Raw genomic sequence first — 12,011 nt, 5'->3', positions numbered from 1 at the left:
CCCAGCTCTGTGAGCCCTGGGCACTGCCCACGCATACCCAGTGTGGTATTCAGGTATTTCCCGCTCAACCCATAGAGCCCCCAGCCCAGGAAGCATGCTCTCCTTTGAGCAAGACCCTGTGCTAGGGCACCTACCTCTACCAGAAAGAAAGTGATCAGGGCCCTGAGAAAGGGACTCTGAGAAGGGACATCGCATGTAATTCTTAGGGAAATAAGACATTTGATGGAGGAGAAAGCTGACCTTTGAATCTGGTCGTTAGTTCAGAAAAACTTACTGAGCCCTTGCTCTGTGGTAGGCACTGCACTAAAAGCTGGAGAACAGAAACAAATAACACAGCCTTGCCTTCAAGGAGCTTCTGATCGAATGATGCAGACGTGTAAACAGATAATTATGATACAGTACGAAGGGTGAGGTGGTTGAAATGTACATAGGAACATGTAAATCAAACTGGAGGGTATGCAGCAGTGGGGAATCACTGAAGGATTTCTGTAGGAATTCTTTTTAAAAACGGGAAGGTATACCCCAAACTAGCAACACTGGTCATTTCTAGGAAGAAAGACTTTGTCCTTCTGAATCATTTCTGCAGTGTTTTACAATGAGCACGTATTAACCCTTAACGTGATGGTCTGCATTTTCCCTTACCTCACTTAGTTTCTCTTGAAGTTCTTCCTTCTCTCCTTGGATGCCTCTGAGGTCTGCCTGCAGCTCAGCCCTGGTCTCCTCCGCCTTCTGCAGCTGAGCCTCCAGGTGAGTGTTCGTCTCCCACAGGGCTTCCCTGCTCCGCTCAGCCTCCACCAGGCCCGCCTGCAGGGCGCTTCTCGCCTGCTCTGCGGCCTCCATTCTGCAGCACACAGACTGGTTGTCCTGTTCTAACTACTGACCAGCAAGGGAAGGGCACCAAAGACAAAGGGGCACAGGTTAGAGACCAAGTGCTGAGACAGAAATCCATGAGAGATATGAACCTATTCTCCAAATAAGAACAGGAGTGCTTATAAGGGTGGGGAGTGGGGACTGTGCATTCATTTGGTCTCGTGCCTATGTTCCAGGTACTGGATGGACTGAGGCTTGGGATAAAAAAGGCCAAATCCTACTCTCAAAAAATCCAGATTAAGAAAACAGTGAAGATTTCTGGGGCTCCAGGGAATGGGTATCGCAGAGGTGTTAACTTTGCAACTTTGACCCTTTGTCTTCTAGAGAAGACTCTCAAACTTGGGCGCTTCAGCAGATCCTGTCCTGGTGATTGCTGGTATCTTGTGCAACAGGATTAAAAACTGAGTCCTCCTAAATTTGTGATGTTTATTACATAAGATCCCATATGTGCTGGGATCTAGAGGTGTCATATGTTTGCTAATAAACTGTTATACTGATAAAAATAAATTTAAAAAATAAAAACCTAGTCCTGACAGGTATAGCCCAATTGGTTGGACATCGTTCTGCAAAGCAGCAAGTCTCAGTCAGGGCGCAAGGCTGGGTTGCGGGGTCGGTCTCCAGTTGGGGCATGTACTAGAGGCAACGATCAATGTTTCTCTCCCACAAGGATCTTTCTCTCCTTCCCTCCCCTCTCTCTAAAAAAATAAATAAAATAAAAACCTAGTCTTCCTTCCTAAGGGCATGGGGCTCCTTCCTAGCCCTGCTGATTTCACTCTAAATCCCAAAGGTGGGTGAAAGGTGTGGGAGGGGACGATTAAAAACCGCCCCCTCGCTAAGCCCAGTCCATGTAGTCTGCCCTCTGCACTGTAAATGCTCCTTCTGCTCACTTCAGGACCACGTTTGGGAGCTGATCTGTCTCAGGCTGATTTATTTTAAGGACTCTTTCTCGTCCTAGGCCTCAGCTTCATCTGCCACTGGCTGACCCTCAGTCAGGGCCCCGCCCTACCCTGTGCACCAAAAAAATCTTTGCTCACCTGGAGAAGCTGCTGGCTCAGCCCAACTTTATCTAAGGCCAAAGCCTCATTTAAGGCACTGAGCTTGGCAGCTGCAGCCCGAAGGTCAGCCGCCTCAGCCTTCAGGCTGTTCTCAGAACTTGACAGCTCCACAATGGACTGTTCTGCCTAAACACAAAGAGAGTTCAAGGTTTCTTCCTCGCAGTTTTCCGTCCGGCAGCAGGCAGCAGCTCACACCGAGCACAACTCCAACACCTGCTGCTCTCCTTGTGCGGAGATCAGTTAACACTCCGTTCCCTCCGTCACATTCTGAACAAGATCTCCCTTCATTCATTCTTTCCTCCCAATATACCGTCTCTGTACTGGAATGAAAATGGTTTTCTGAAGTCTAAATTGATTGTGTCAGCCTCTTTTCTAAACCTGTTCAGGGACTTCATTCGTTTCCTTGTTCACTGAGGAGTGAGACAGGAGCTCACAGTACGAAGGCACAGACACGGGGACGTGTGAACAACCGCAGCTGTAGGGACATTGCAGACGACGCAAGCACAGAGGCTCTGGGCACTCAGACAAAGCACAGACTCAGAGTGGGAGAGTCAGAAAGGGTAGAAGAGCTGACAATTAAGTAGGCTACCACCAAAATGAGGAATGGTTGCAGTTAAAGGGGGAGGAAAGAAGCAGTCCGGGTAAGAGGAAGAACCTAACGCATGCCAAGTAGCAGTCGCGAAAGAACACGGTGGAACCGACTGCAGTCAGTGCTCTGTGGCGGGAGTAAAGGCACATGGGGAGTTAGGACAGGAGTGTGGAACGAAGGGGAGACTAGCAACTGTTTGGGGCAGGGGGCAAAGGGCTTTGAATGCCGCACCAAGGAGCCAAGAAGCCTTTAAGTGGTTTTAGAAAAGAGACTGACATAACTGACTTCTACTTCAGAAAACTATTCTAATTTCAATATAGAGAGTATGTTGGGAGAGAAAGAACCCAAAAGCAGAGACTAGTAAATGAAGCCAGAAATATAAAGGGTCATGGCTGCAGGTGAAGACTGAGCCAGGTTGCATAACCTTTTCCTAGAAACACAACTTCCGAAGCGGCCCACCCACCCAGCAGGGGAGGGGGAGGCCTACGCACCCTCGCCAGCGCCAAGGCCACTTCTCTTTGCTCTTGCCTCAGCAGCTCTCCTTCCAGGCGACTGGACTCCAGGGCTTCCCGAAGAGTGATCAGTTCACTGAGTGATTCGGACTGTTTAGCTTCCAGGCCCGCCAGTGTCTCCTGACTAAGGTGGGAAGGAGAGGGGGCTAGAGGAAATCTTAGGGAGTGGCCACACCCCAAAGGGCAACAGGAATATAACTGCTGTTACAGAAACCTTTGATATGCACAAAAAAGAATAACTGATGAAGATCTCCATGACATATAAATTGGAAAAAAGCAAGGTACAGAACAGTGAATGTAATGTACCACCTTTTCTGCAAGAAATGGGGGGAAATAAGAATTACACAGAATTTGCGTAAAGTCAGCACTGGAAAGAAAGATAACCAAGAACTTAATTTAAATGATTGCCTACAGAAGGAAGGGAAATGGGGTGAATGAAGCAGAGGGGAGAAAGACTTTCTCTGCACATGTCTTTTTAAATAGTCTTGGCTTTTGAGTCACATAAATATTGATAAAAGTATTATCAATTCCAACAAATTCGATTTAAAAACATGTACTTATTTCTGTGGATTGTCAGTTCTTCTCCTTGGTACAGGAAGACCCACTCCTTGCACAAGCCATGATCCTTACGGCAACCCTTCGAGATTCCCCCGTTTGCACCTACCGGGTGCAAGGAGGCGGGGTGCGGGGAAGGACGGTACAGTCCCTGCCACCAGCTACTCAAAACCTACCAACTACAAGGCTCTGTGTTGGCGTTTTGCAAAATATTTCTCTAATCTGCCCAACGGCTCTTCAGGGTAAATATTATCGCCCTTATTTTACAAAGAAAGCAATCTGTCCAAGTGGCTGGGCCATAACTTGCACCAAGCTTTTGCCCAGCTTGAAAGGCCTTGCTTTTTACAGATGAGCTGGGTGCCTTTACTCTGGAACTCCCTTTCCTGACCAGCTTGTTTCCCATCCCTTCCCAGGCTAAGTCCTGCCTTTTAGCCAGCCCAGGCTGCTCTGAACATGCCATGAGCCTCCCTGCCTCCTTTCTGTTGCTCGTCTGTTCCTTTAGCCCTTCTCCCACTCTTTATAAATCAAAACATGTCCAGCCCAGCCCAAAGGCTACCCTCTCCTCCACAAAGCTTTCAACAATTAACTCTTACTCCTATGCTCCTGAAGGACCCGGCCTGGAACTCTACTTAGCTCATACTTCACCTGCCCTCATGCCACAGCTACTTCTTTGTCTTCCCTATCACGCTGCAAACTGCTTGAGATTAGGGCCTGAGTCTTATTTACTCCTGTGTCTCCCACAGTGCCTCATTCCTTAAGGCTGCTGGGCAAAGCCTGGATGAACTTTCTGTATTCATTTTTCTGCAAAGGAAGGAGCAGCAAGCTAATCTGAACCGAATGCACACCAGTTTTCAATTTCTAGGTTCAATTTCTTCAACTCTCTAAGCGAGGGCAGTGGGTGGAGAAGGGTGTGGAATGGATGGGAAGATCAAGACACCATGAGGAGGGGACAGGTCGCACTCACAGGCGCTCCCTCTCACGGACAGCCAGGTGCAGCACCTCCTGCTGCTCCTCCTTCTCGCCCTGAGCAGAGTCCCCTTGAAGCTGCAGCTCCATGTTCGTCCTTCGCAGGCGCCATGCCTCCTGCTCCAGCACCTCCAGCTGCTGCTGCAGCTCTTCCCTGGTCTTCTGCAGGAGCTCTCGCTCCCTGGAAGGAGACCAAAGATGAGCAGAGAACTTGGAACCTAGAGTCCTTCCTGGAAACAGACATCACAGGATCAAAGGACAAAGACATCTGTTTCCTTTAAACATCTCACCTTCCCTTTAGAGCAGAAAACTTTTTTTTTAATCATCACAAGAACCCAAAACTGAGTGAGCAGGAACAAGTAGAGCACAAAGCAAGGCAACCCTGAGTAGCCCTGGGCTTCAGGGACAGCAGGTCAGCCAAGCAGCAACATGATGGGAGAGGGTAAATGACCAGGAGAGGACGAGCCTGGGGAGGAAGGGTGGAATGAGCGACCCCCTGCTCACTTGCTGAGCGAGTCCACCTCTCCCTGGAGATCCACAGTCTGTCCTGCCAGAGTGTCCCGCTCCCCAGTGAGCTTCTGTAACCGCTGTCTCAAGGCCTCGCCCTCTTCCTCCCACTGATTATGCTGCTGCTGCAAGAAGCTCATAGCTTCCTGACAGCCCGAAAGCTGCTGCCTTAGGTCCTGTGGAGGGACAGTAACAGAAGTGAGATGGTGAACAAGAGGGCAGGGAAAAGAGGGATGCTGGAAGCCTGAACATAGGGCTTGGCAAGGGGGCAGGGGCTGCTGCAACACGGGTAAGCTAAGGAGATGTGACCAGTTGAGAAAATTAGAGGTTACTGGGCTTCTGTGCCTCCTAGAGTCTCAGAGTTCATCCTCTTCAAATGTACAGTGTTGGGGGAAACCCTCAGAATTGGGGAACACCCACCCATGCCCTCCCAGGGCTCCTGCTGCCAATCTGTACATTCACTAGCACAGAGTGTGCCCGTCACCCACAAGTGCAGCTGGGCAGACACAGAGGTTCTACTGGGCACTTTGGGGGTTGACAAAAACACCTCATGACTGGTCAACATACAGAAAGGGGCCGTCCAGGCTAGGAGGGTCCCTGGACACAAGTCACTTTCGATACCACCCCTGTGGCTGAGGGAACGCTGGGGTCCTCACCTGCACTGCCTGGCGTTTCCGAGTCATCACTGAACGCACCAGAGTGACGGCCTTGTCTGGGTCCCGGGAGTCAAACTGGGGGAAGCCACTGGAGTCCAACTCCAAGGTGCTCTCATGCCCAGAGCCTGGGGACAGACTGCCCCCCTCTTCCACCATAACCTGAAACCCAACACATCAGGGTCACCATCCTAGTAGCCAAGGCCTGGAGTCCGTACAGGGGACGGACACTACAGCTGGGACAAACCCAATGTTTTCCTTCCTGGGTCCTCTCCCTGGGGAGTGGGAGGAGGGTGTCTAAGGTCAAATAAAGGTGGTTCCTTCAACTCTTCACCGTGTCACCGAAACCTAGGACTAGCAACAAGGCCAGAGTACTCTGTGACGTGATAACAAATGGAGAAGTGAAGAAGAGGCATTTGAGGCAATGCAGCCCAGAATCCAGACACTGGCCTGAGAATTACAGCTGGCAATAAGAAAGAGGGCCTGTTCCAGCAGGCAGTGGGAACACATGAATGCTTAGTGACCCAGTAGGTTCCAGGCTCCAGGTACTACGCTCAGGGAAATCATTCCCACAAGACCCCGAGTCTGAACACCCCAGAGTGGAAATCTAGGCACCACCGAGAGCGCCTGGAGGCCTGGGGAGGAGGCACAGCTGTGGCCTGGCGACCTTGAGCAGGAGGCTCACCGGTACCTGGGTTATGTCCTTGATCAGCTGCTGTAAAGACAGCGTCTCCTCCTGGGCGTTCCTGCTGAGAGATGCCTCGTGTTCCACGAACTCTGCATGGTTTGTCTCCTGAACAGGGAACATGATACGGCTGAACAGCCAAACACTCAATAAACGTGAGCCGTCATTGGAGGATGGCTACTGTCTCTAAACAAAAACTTGACGCTTGAGACGTAAGGTTAAACCAGAGAAACCTCTAGCCCCAAAGCTAGCAACATACTACAAGACTCAAGATTTCCTCCCCCTCCCCCCAGCTTTTGGTATTGGTGAAGGCCTACAGACACAGACCTGCAGGGACGTTTTGTTGAACCAACATGCACAAAATTGAGAGATTTTATGAATTGAGATCTGAATTTCTGGCTTCTCAAAAAGTTAACAAATGGGCCACAATGGCCCTCATTCCTACATGGCAATAATTTACTGAAGTTGGGCAATGGATACCAGGTGCCATACGTATTCTTCAGGGTCCTGCAGTCCCTGCCACTCCTCCTTGTTTCCTTAATATTGAGACCAAGAGTCCCCTATACTGAAAACTAAATATGCCAGCACAGGAAAAGCCAGAATTCTTCACTCATTTGCCTCATCTGGGCCCTGCGGGCATTTGAAAATTTGTAAATTCCTGACAAACAGGAACCAAAAAGGCACACACATGTCTAGCTCCCAGCTGATCCCAGCTTGGATGAGAAGACTCGGTGTGTGCACATGGATATGAGTCCAGGATCTGCCTAAAACCGGAGATCTGAACATTCTTAGAGATGAAAGGGCATGTGGGACCAAGCCAGAGGTTCTCATGCCCAGCCTGAGAGAATCCCTCGGGTAACAGCTCCGGCAGGTGTTAGGCCAATGTCACAAACCTCACTCCTTCCGAAGGCACGCTGTTCAATGCCTGGACAGCTCTAGCTGTGGGTCAAGCCCTACCACCCAGTTACTCCCAGTCACTGACGTTGCTTGTGCCCATCTGGAAAACGTTAAACAAGTCAACTCTTTTCCCCAGGGTCAGTCCTTCAGATACATGAAGGCAGCCATTGTGGCTTCCTCAAGTCCCTCCCTCCGGGCTAACCTCGCCACACTCCTCAGTCGCTTCCCTTATGACTAGGTTTGATTTCTCCACACAGCCCCTTCTCGACTTGCCGATGTTCCTCTTAGTGCGTGTCCCGCTCTTTCTGCTAGGGACACGCCGCCTTCATTTACCATTGTAGTCTTCTCGGGAATGCGGGAGGGATAGTAGATAGTCACTATTTCTTGAATGAATACATGAATGAGTTTAATTAATTTTCAGAGTCAGCCAAAATTTACTTTTCAGCTTCAGGGGATTTCATCGGGAAAGATTTAACTGGTACCCTGTACCACCTGTACATGAAGGACAAGGTGTCTACGGGCCCCCGCCCCCAGTTCCTTTCCAAAACAGAGGGTCACGTACCAGGACCTCCACAGTCTCTCGCAGAGCCTTTACCATCTTTTCATAATCTTCATTTTGCTTCTGAGACTGGGACAGAAGAGCGGAGAGCTCGGTCACCCTGCAGAGAAGAGCACAGCGTTGTCACCTGGGCAGCCCACTAATGGGCACAGAGCCACTGTGCAGCACACGCCGTCCCCAGCACAGACACTCCCACTGTAGCCCCCCCAAAGTCCCGGGTGCCCCCGGCCACTGCACTCCCCGAACACGGCAGGGCACTACAGTTGTAAACTGGGGGGAAGCCAAAAGCCACTCAGACACATGCAGGGGTTTACCACATCTCAGGGCTGGAGCGCGTGTCTGGGGGCCTGAGAGCTGAAGGTCAGCCCTGGCCCAGGCCCTTCCAGGCCCCGCTTGATCTTGAAGTCAAGCACCCTGAAGTCAATAAGAACATCAGAATTGCCACAGGGGATAGTCCCAAGGTCCCTCCAGCCCAAGGTTTTTACTCGCATAGGGAAAAAGGAGGGGCAACGTGGGGAAGGTTATGGTAGACCTCCCTGATATTAATTTCCAAGATCAGGAAAATCGCCGTACGCCTTTATCGCTTTAACACTATGCCCTGGAGCTCAGCGCCTGGTGTTACATGGGTGGCTAAGTAAATATTTCTTGAAGTAATGCCACCCAGGAGTCTAAATTTTTTTTAAGGTCTTAATAATTTATTCTGTACCAACTGTTAAGTGCTTTAACTCACTGCATGGTCATTTGTTTAATTATTACGTCATTCAACAAACACTTATTGTCTACTACACGGCAGACGAAGTGCAAAGCACTAGAGACACAAAACTTACTGAGACCGTCCCTGTGGTGCTTCCTGGTGGCTTAACAAAACAAACTGCAATTTATAAACCCCACCAGCAGGTGGTGATACAACTCTGGCCATGGGGTCTAAACTGAATTTTGCCCAGAGATTCAAAGTTCATAAATCTCTTGGCTTATGTCTCTACCCTTATCATTTTAAAAAATCTATTTTATTATAATCAAAAAAATAGAAGTGCCTAACCAAAAAATGAAATTAAATAACCAACAAGATAGAATGAGATCAATACAAGCAGGTCAAAACACCATATCCAGGCATTTACCAGGCCACTGGTTTTACCAGGCCACCGAGGTCAGAGAAGGCTTCACAGAAGAGGTGACACTTGAACTATCTCTTAAAGGATAAGGCAGAGAGAGAAGGGAAGGAGGCATTACAGGCTAAGGTCAGCACGTACAATGGCAGCAAAGCATGGAAGAGCTTGGCTGGGGTGGGAACGGCAAATAGCCTGGTGCTGGTACAGGACAGAGACATAGCTGGCTCTGCAAGTCAACAGGCAAGAAACTTGGCTGCAAGACACTCAGAGAGAGCAGAGGGCAGTGACATGGCCGCCGCTGTGGCACTGGGTTTCAAACTAGACTCCTTCTGTCACACCTCCTTCCCTTTTCCTGCGAGGAATGCCCTTCACATCTCCTCGACCTATCTCTAACACCCTGCAGGAGTCAACTTTTCCTTACTGACCCCTGCCAGGACCCCACCCATCTCACCGGTCCTGAAGCTCAGCCTTCTGCAGATCGCCTTGACTCCTCAGCTGCATCAGCTCCTGGCTCCTCTCATGGGCCTCCTTCTCCAGCTCCTGGGTCTTGGCTAGGAGCAGCAGCAGCTGGGCTGGCTCACTCCCATCCAGTCTCCCAGGTCCATCAGATTCCCGAGGCTGTGTTCCCACAGTCAAGCGCAGACAACAGGTCAGTAGGGATCCTGAGAGCCTCACATGTTCGGCCTTGAGCTCCGTCAGGTCTCTGGGTGCAGGCAAGGAAAGAGCAGACTCCATAGGAACCAGGAAAGGAGCATGGGGGTTTGGCCCCGGGAGAAGCAGGTCTGGGAGAAATCACCTGAATCCAGTAACGCCACTCCTCCCCATCAACCCACCTACTCCCCCCTCCCACAAGCCCGGCTCTCCATCATCTGACCCCTTCAACAGCAGCCCATTCTCCTAAGTCCAGAATGGTAGAGGCAAACCCCCTCCCTTCTCAATGCCCCACTAACCTGTCAGTGGCTGACTTCATCTCCAAGAAGTGGCGTCGGAAGGTCACCACCTCCCGCCATAGACCGAGAAGGCGACCATGCTCCCCTTTCAGGTAACCCTTGAAGAACTGTGTGTACAGAAACCCAGGTCATACCAAACGGCAGAGGGCTATCTTTTGCCAACACAGGAGTCTTGGATTCCTGCTGACTACTGCGGGGAGGGAAGGAGGGACTCACGGGAGATAGCTTATCAGTGGGTGTCTATACTCAAGTTGTGCTGAAGAGCTTAATAAAGCCAGCAGAGGGATTCAAGAGGTCCAAGGGCCTGGGGTATGTGGCCTGGATATGTGGCCTGGATATGTGGGATTTACGGCCTGCCTTCCTCTGAGTTACATTAGAAAAGAATAAACAGTAGCTGCTCAACAAATGGGATCTATTACCACTATTACCAGACTTACAGTAAGGATTAAATGACATAACATATGTAAATCACCTGGCATAATACCTAGCACAAAGAGCAAAGGCTCAGAAAACATTAGTACCCTTTAGCTGAGATCTGAAAATTCCCTACAGCCTGCATCTGATCTTTCTTCCCCCTTCAATTCCAACAGCCACCTCCTTAGCATCCACACATGCAGACCTGCAGACGGGAGCCAGTAAGCTGTCAGATCCAACTAAAACCTAAGCTAGTCAGTTCCTCAGGAACAGAGTGGCTTTGAGTGTCATGTCATCTGCCAGCAAAACCTCCACTGAGCAGGTGAGGGCAGAACTAAGCTGACAGCCCAAGCAGGGCAGCTGCCAGCATGAGTGGTAAGGGTGGTCACAGACTTTGGGATGACAGCCTGGCTTCCACCCAAGTCGCACAGTAAACCCTCACTGACCAGGGTAGTGCGCAGAGGCCCAGCCCCCTGGCCCTCCTCCTACCTCCTGCTCCATCCGCCACTGGCTCTCCTTCCTCATTAGCTCATCCCGGGCCCGGCTCCAATCTACTGTCAATTTGTCCACATCTTCCCGAAGCGCTTTGTTTACCACGTCAGATTTTTCCATGTGCAGCCGAAGCTGGGTGTTCACCTCTGCTAGACTCTCACACCTGCACTGGGGAGGCGTAGGGGCAAGTGCAAAATAAAGGTCTGGTCCAGCCGTGGACTTCTTGGAGTCATATGACAACCCCTGGAATTTTCCATTGCCAAGACTGGAAGGCTAAGGCTGAAAGCCCGTGTTTGCAATCCATGTTAGCCCTCGGGACAGAGGTTTCCCATCAGCCTTCTCCACCCACTGGCCAAGCACCCAGGCCAGAGAATCTGGGGCCCATCACCTCTGTTGTTCCTCCTCCAATCGGATGAGCAGCTGTTCCAGGTTTGGCTCCTCCACATTTTCCCACCTCTGGGGGATCGGTCCCTTAGCCGGACAGAGACAAACCCTATTTACCTCCAGAGAACATCGCTCAGACCAATTCCCTGATGTCCCCTTCTACAGAAGCTGCCTTTTAAAAATTCTTTCTCCCCTTTGTTAACATTATACTTCTTTTCTCAATTACTGCGTCCTGAAAGTAAGTCCATTGCATCTCTCTCTGTCCAAAAGTGAACCTGTGACTTCTCCTGAAAGGCGGCATTTGGCAGTAAAAAGAACTTTCAACCTAAAAAGCATGAGATATATCTTGAACTGATGGCCTTAACTTCTACCACCCTAATTTTTGGACCTTGGGTAGTTAACTTTGAACCACAACATTTTCACCTAAAAAATGAAGGTGCTAGCATTCCCCTCAGATAGCTGCTTTGCAGATTAAGTGACCACAGTTATATGACAATGCCTGATGGCGCCTGGCCTACAGAGACCAGTACTCAGGAAGTTTTGCTTCTTCCTTCCTCTGAGAGAACTTTTCGGCGGGGAATGTGAGAAGGTGCTGAGAGGGAGCTGGAACAAAGGCCAGTGAGTCTTTCAAAGCCAGCTCTACCCAGCCAGCAGCACACACAAAGCCCTCTGCCACAAACATGTTTTTCAGGCCTGCAAGGGCACATCTCTCTACGACAGATAAACACTGACACCTTCTGGAGGAAAAACGCATTTCTTCCCCCTGATTCCAAAACCCCGCCAGTCTGATTAAGTCTCCTGAAGCCGCATTTTG

General features: G+C 50.2%; 1 protein-coding gene across 6 annotated transcripts in view; it reads right to left on the bottom strand.

The window, feature by feature from the left end:
- The window catches only part of CEP250 (centrosomal protein 250), a 45,024-nt gene that overhangs the window by 22,054 nt on the left and 10,959 nt on the right, over positions 1–12,011 (bottom strand). For 4 of the 6 annotated variants that reach the window (XM_037043940.1, XM_037043938.1, XM_037043942.1 and 1 more), the window contains 12 exons: positions 11,202–11,284; positions 10,811–10,976; positions 9,908–10,014; positions 9,409–9,660; positions 7,852–7,948; positions 6,399–6,500; positions 5,711–5,869; positions 5,052–5,230; positions 4,546–4,728; positions 3,006–3,150; positions 1,905–2,051; positions 643–873 (listed from right to left, as the gene is read on the bottom strand). In XM_037043940.1, coding sequence (XP_036899835.1) covers positions 643–873; positions 1,905–2,051; positions 3,006–3,150; positions 4,546–4,728; positions 5,052–5,230; positions 5,711–5,869; positions 6,399–6,500; positions 7,852–7,948; positions 9,409–9,660; positions 9,908–10,014; positions 10,811–10,976; positions 11,202–11,284 — 1,851 coding nt within the window. Of the gene's footprint in view, positions 1–642; positions 877–1,904; positions 2,052–3,005; positions 3,151–4,545; positions 4,729–5,051; positions 5,231–5,710; positions 5,870–6,398; positions 6,501–7,851; positions 7,949–9,408; positions 9,661–9,907; positions 10,015–10,810; positions 10,982–11,201; positions 11,285–12,011 lie in introns of those variants that run through there. The other 2 variants (XM_037043941.1, XM_037043943.1) reach the window with 2 other exon arrangements.

This window comes from Sturnira hondurensis, unplaced genomic scaffold, assembly GCF_014824575.4.
Source record: "Sturnira hondurensis isolate 20B ecotype Veracruz unplaced genomic scaffold, ASM1482457v3 Scaffold0004136, whole genome shotgun sequence".
Taxonomy (NCBI): domain Eukaryota; kingdom Metazoa; phylum Chordata; class Mammalia; order Chiroptera; family Phyllostomidae; genus Sturnira; species Sturnira hondurensis.
Note: the sequence above shows the minus strand (reverse complement) of the source record. Positions and strands in the feature narration are given on the sequence as shown.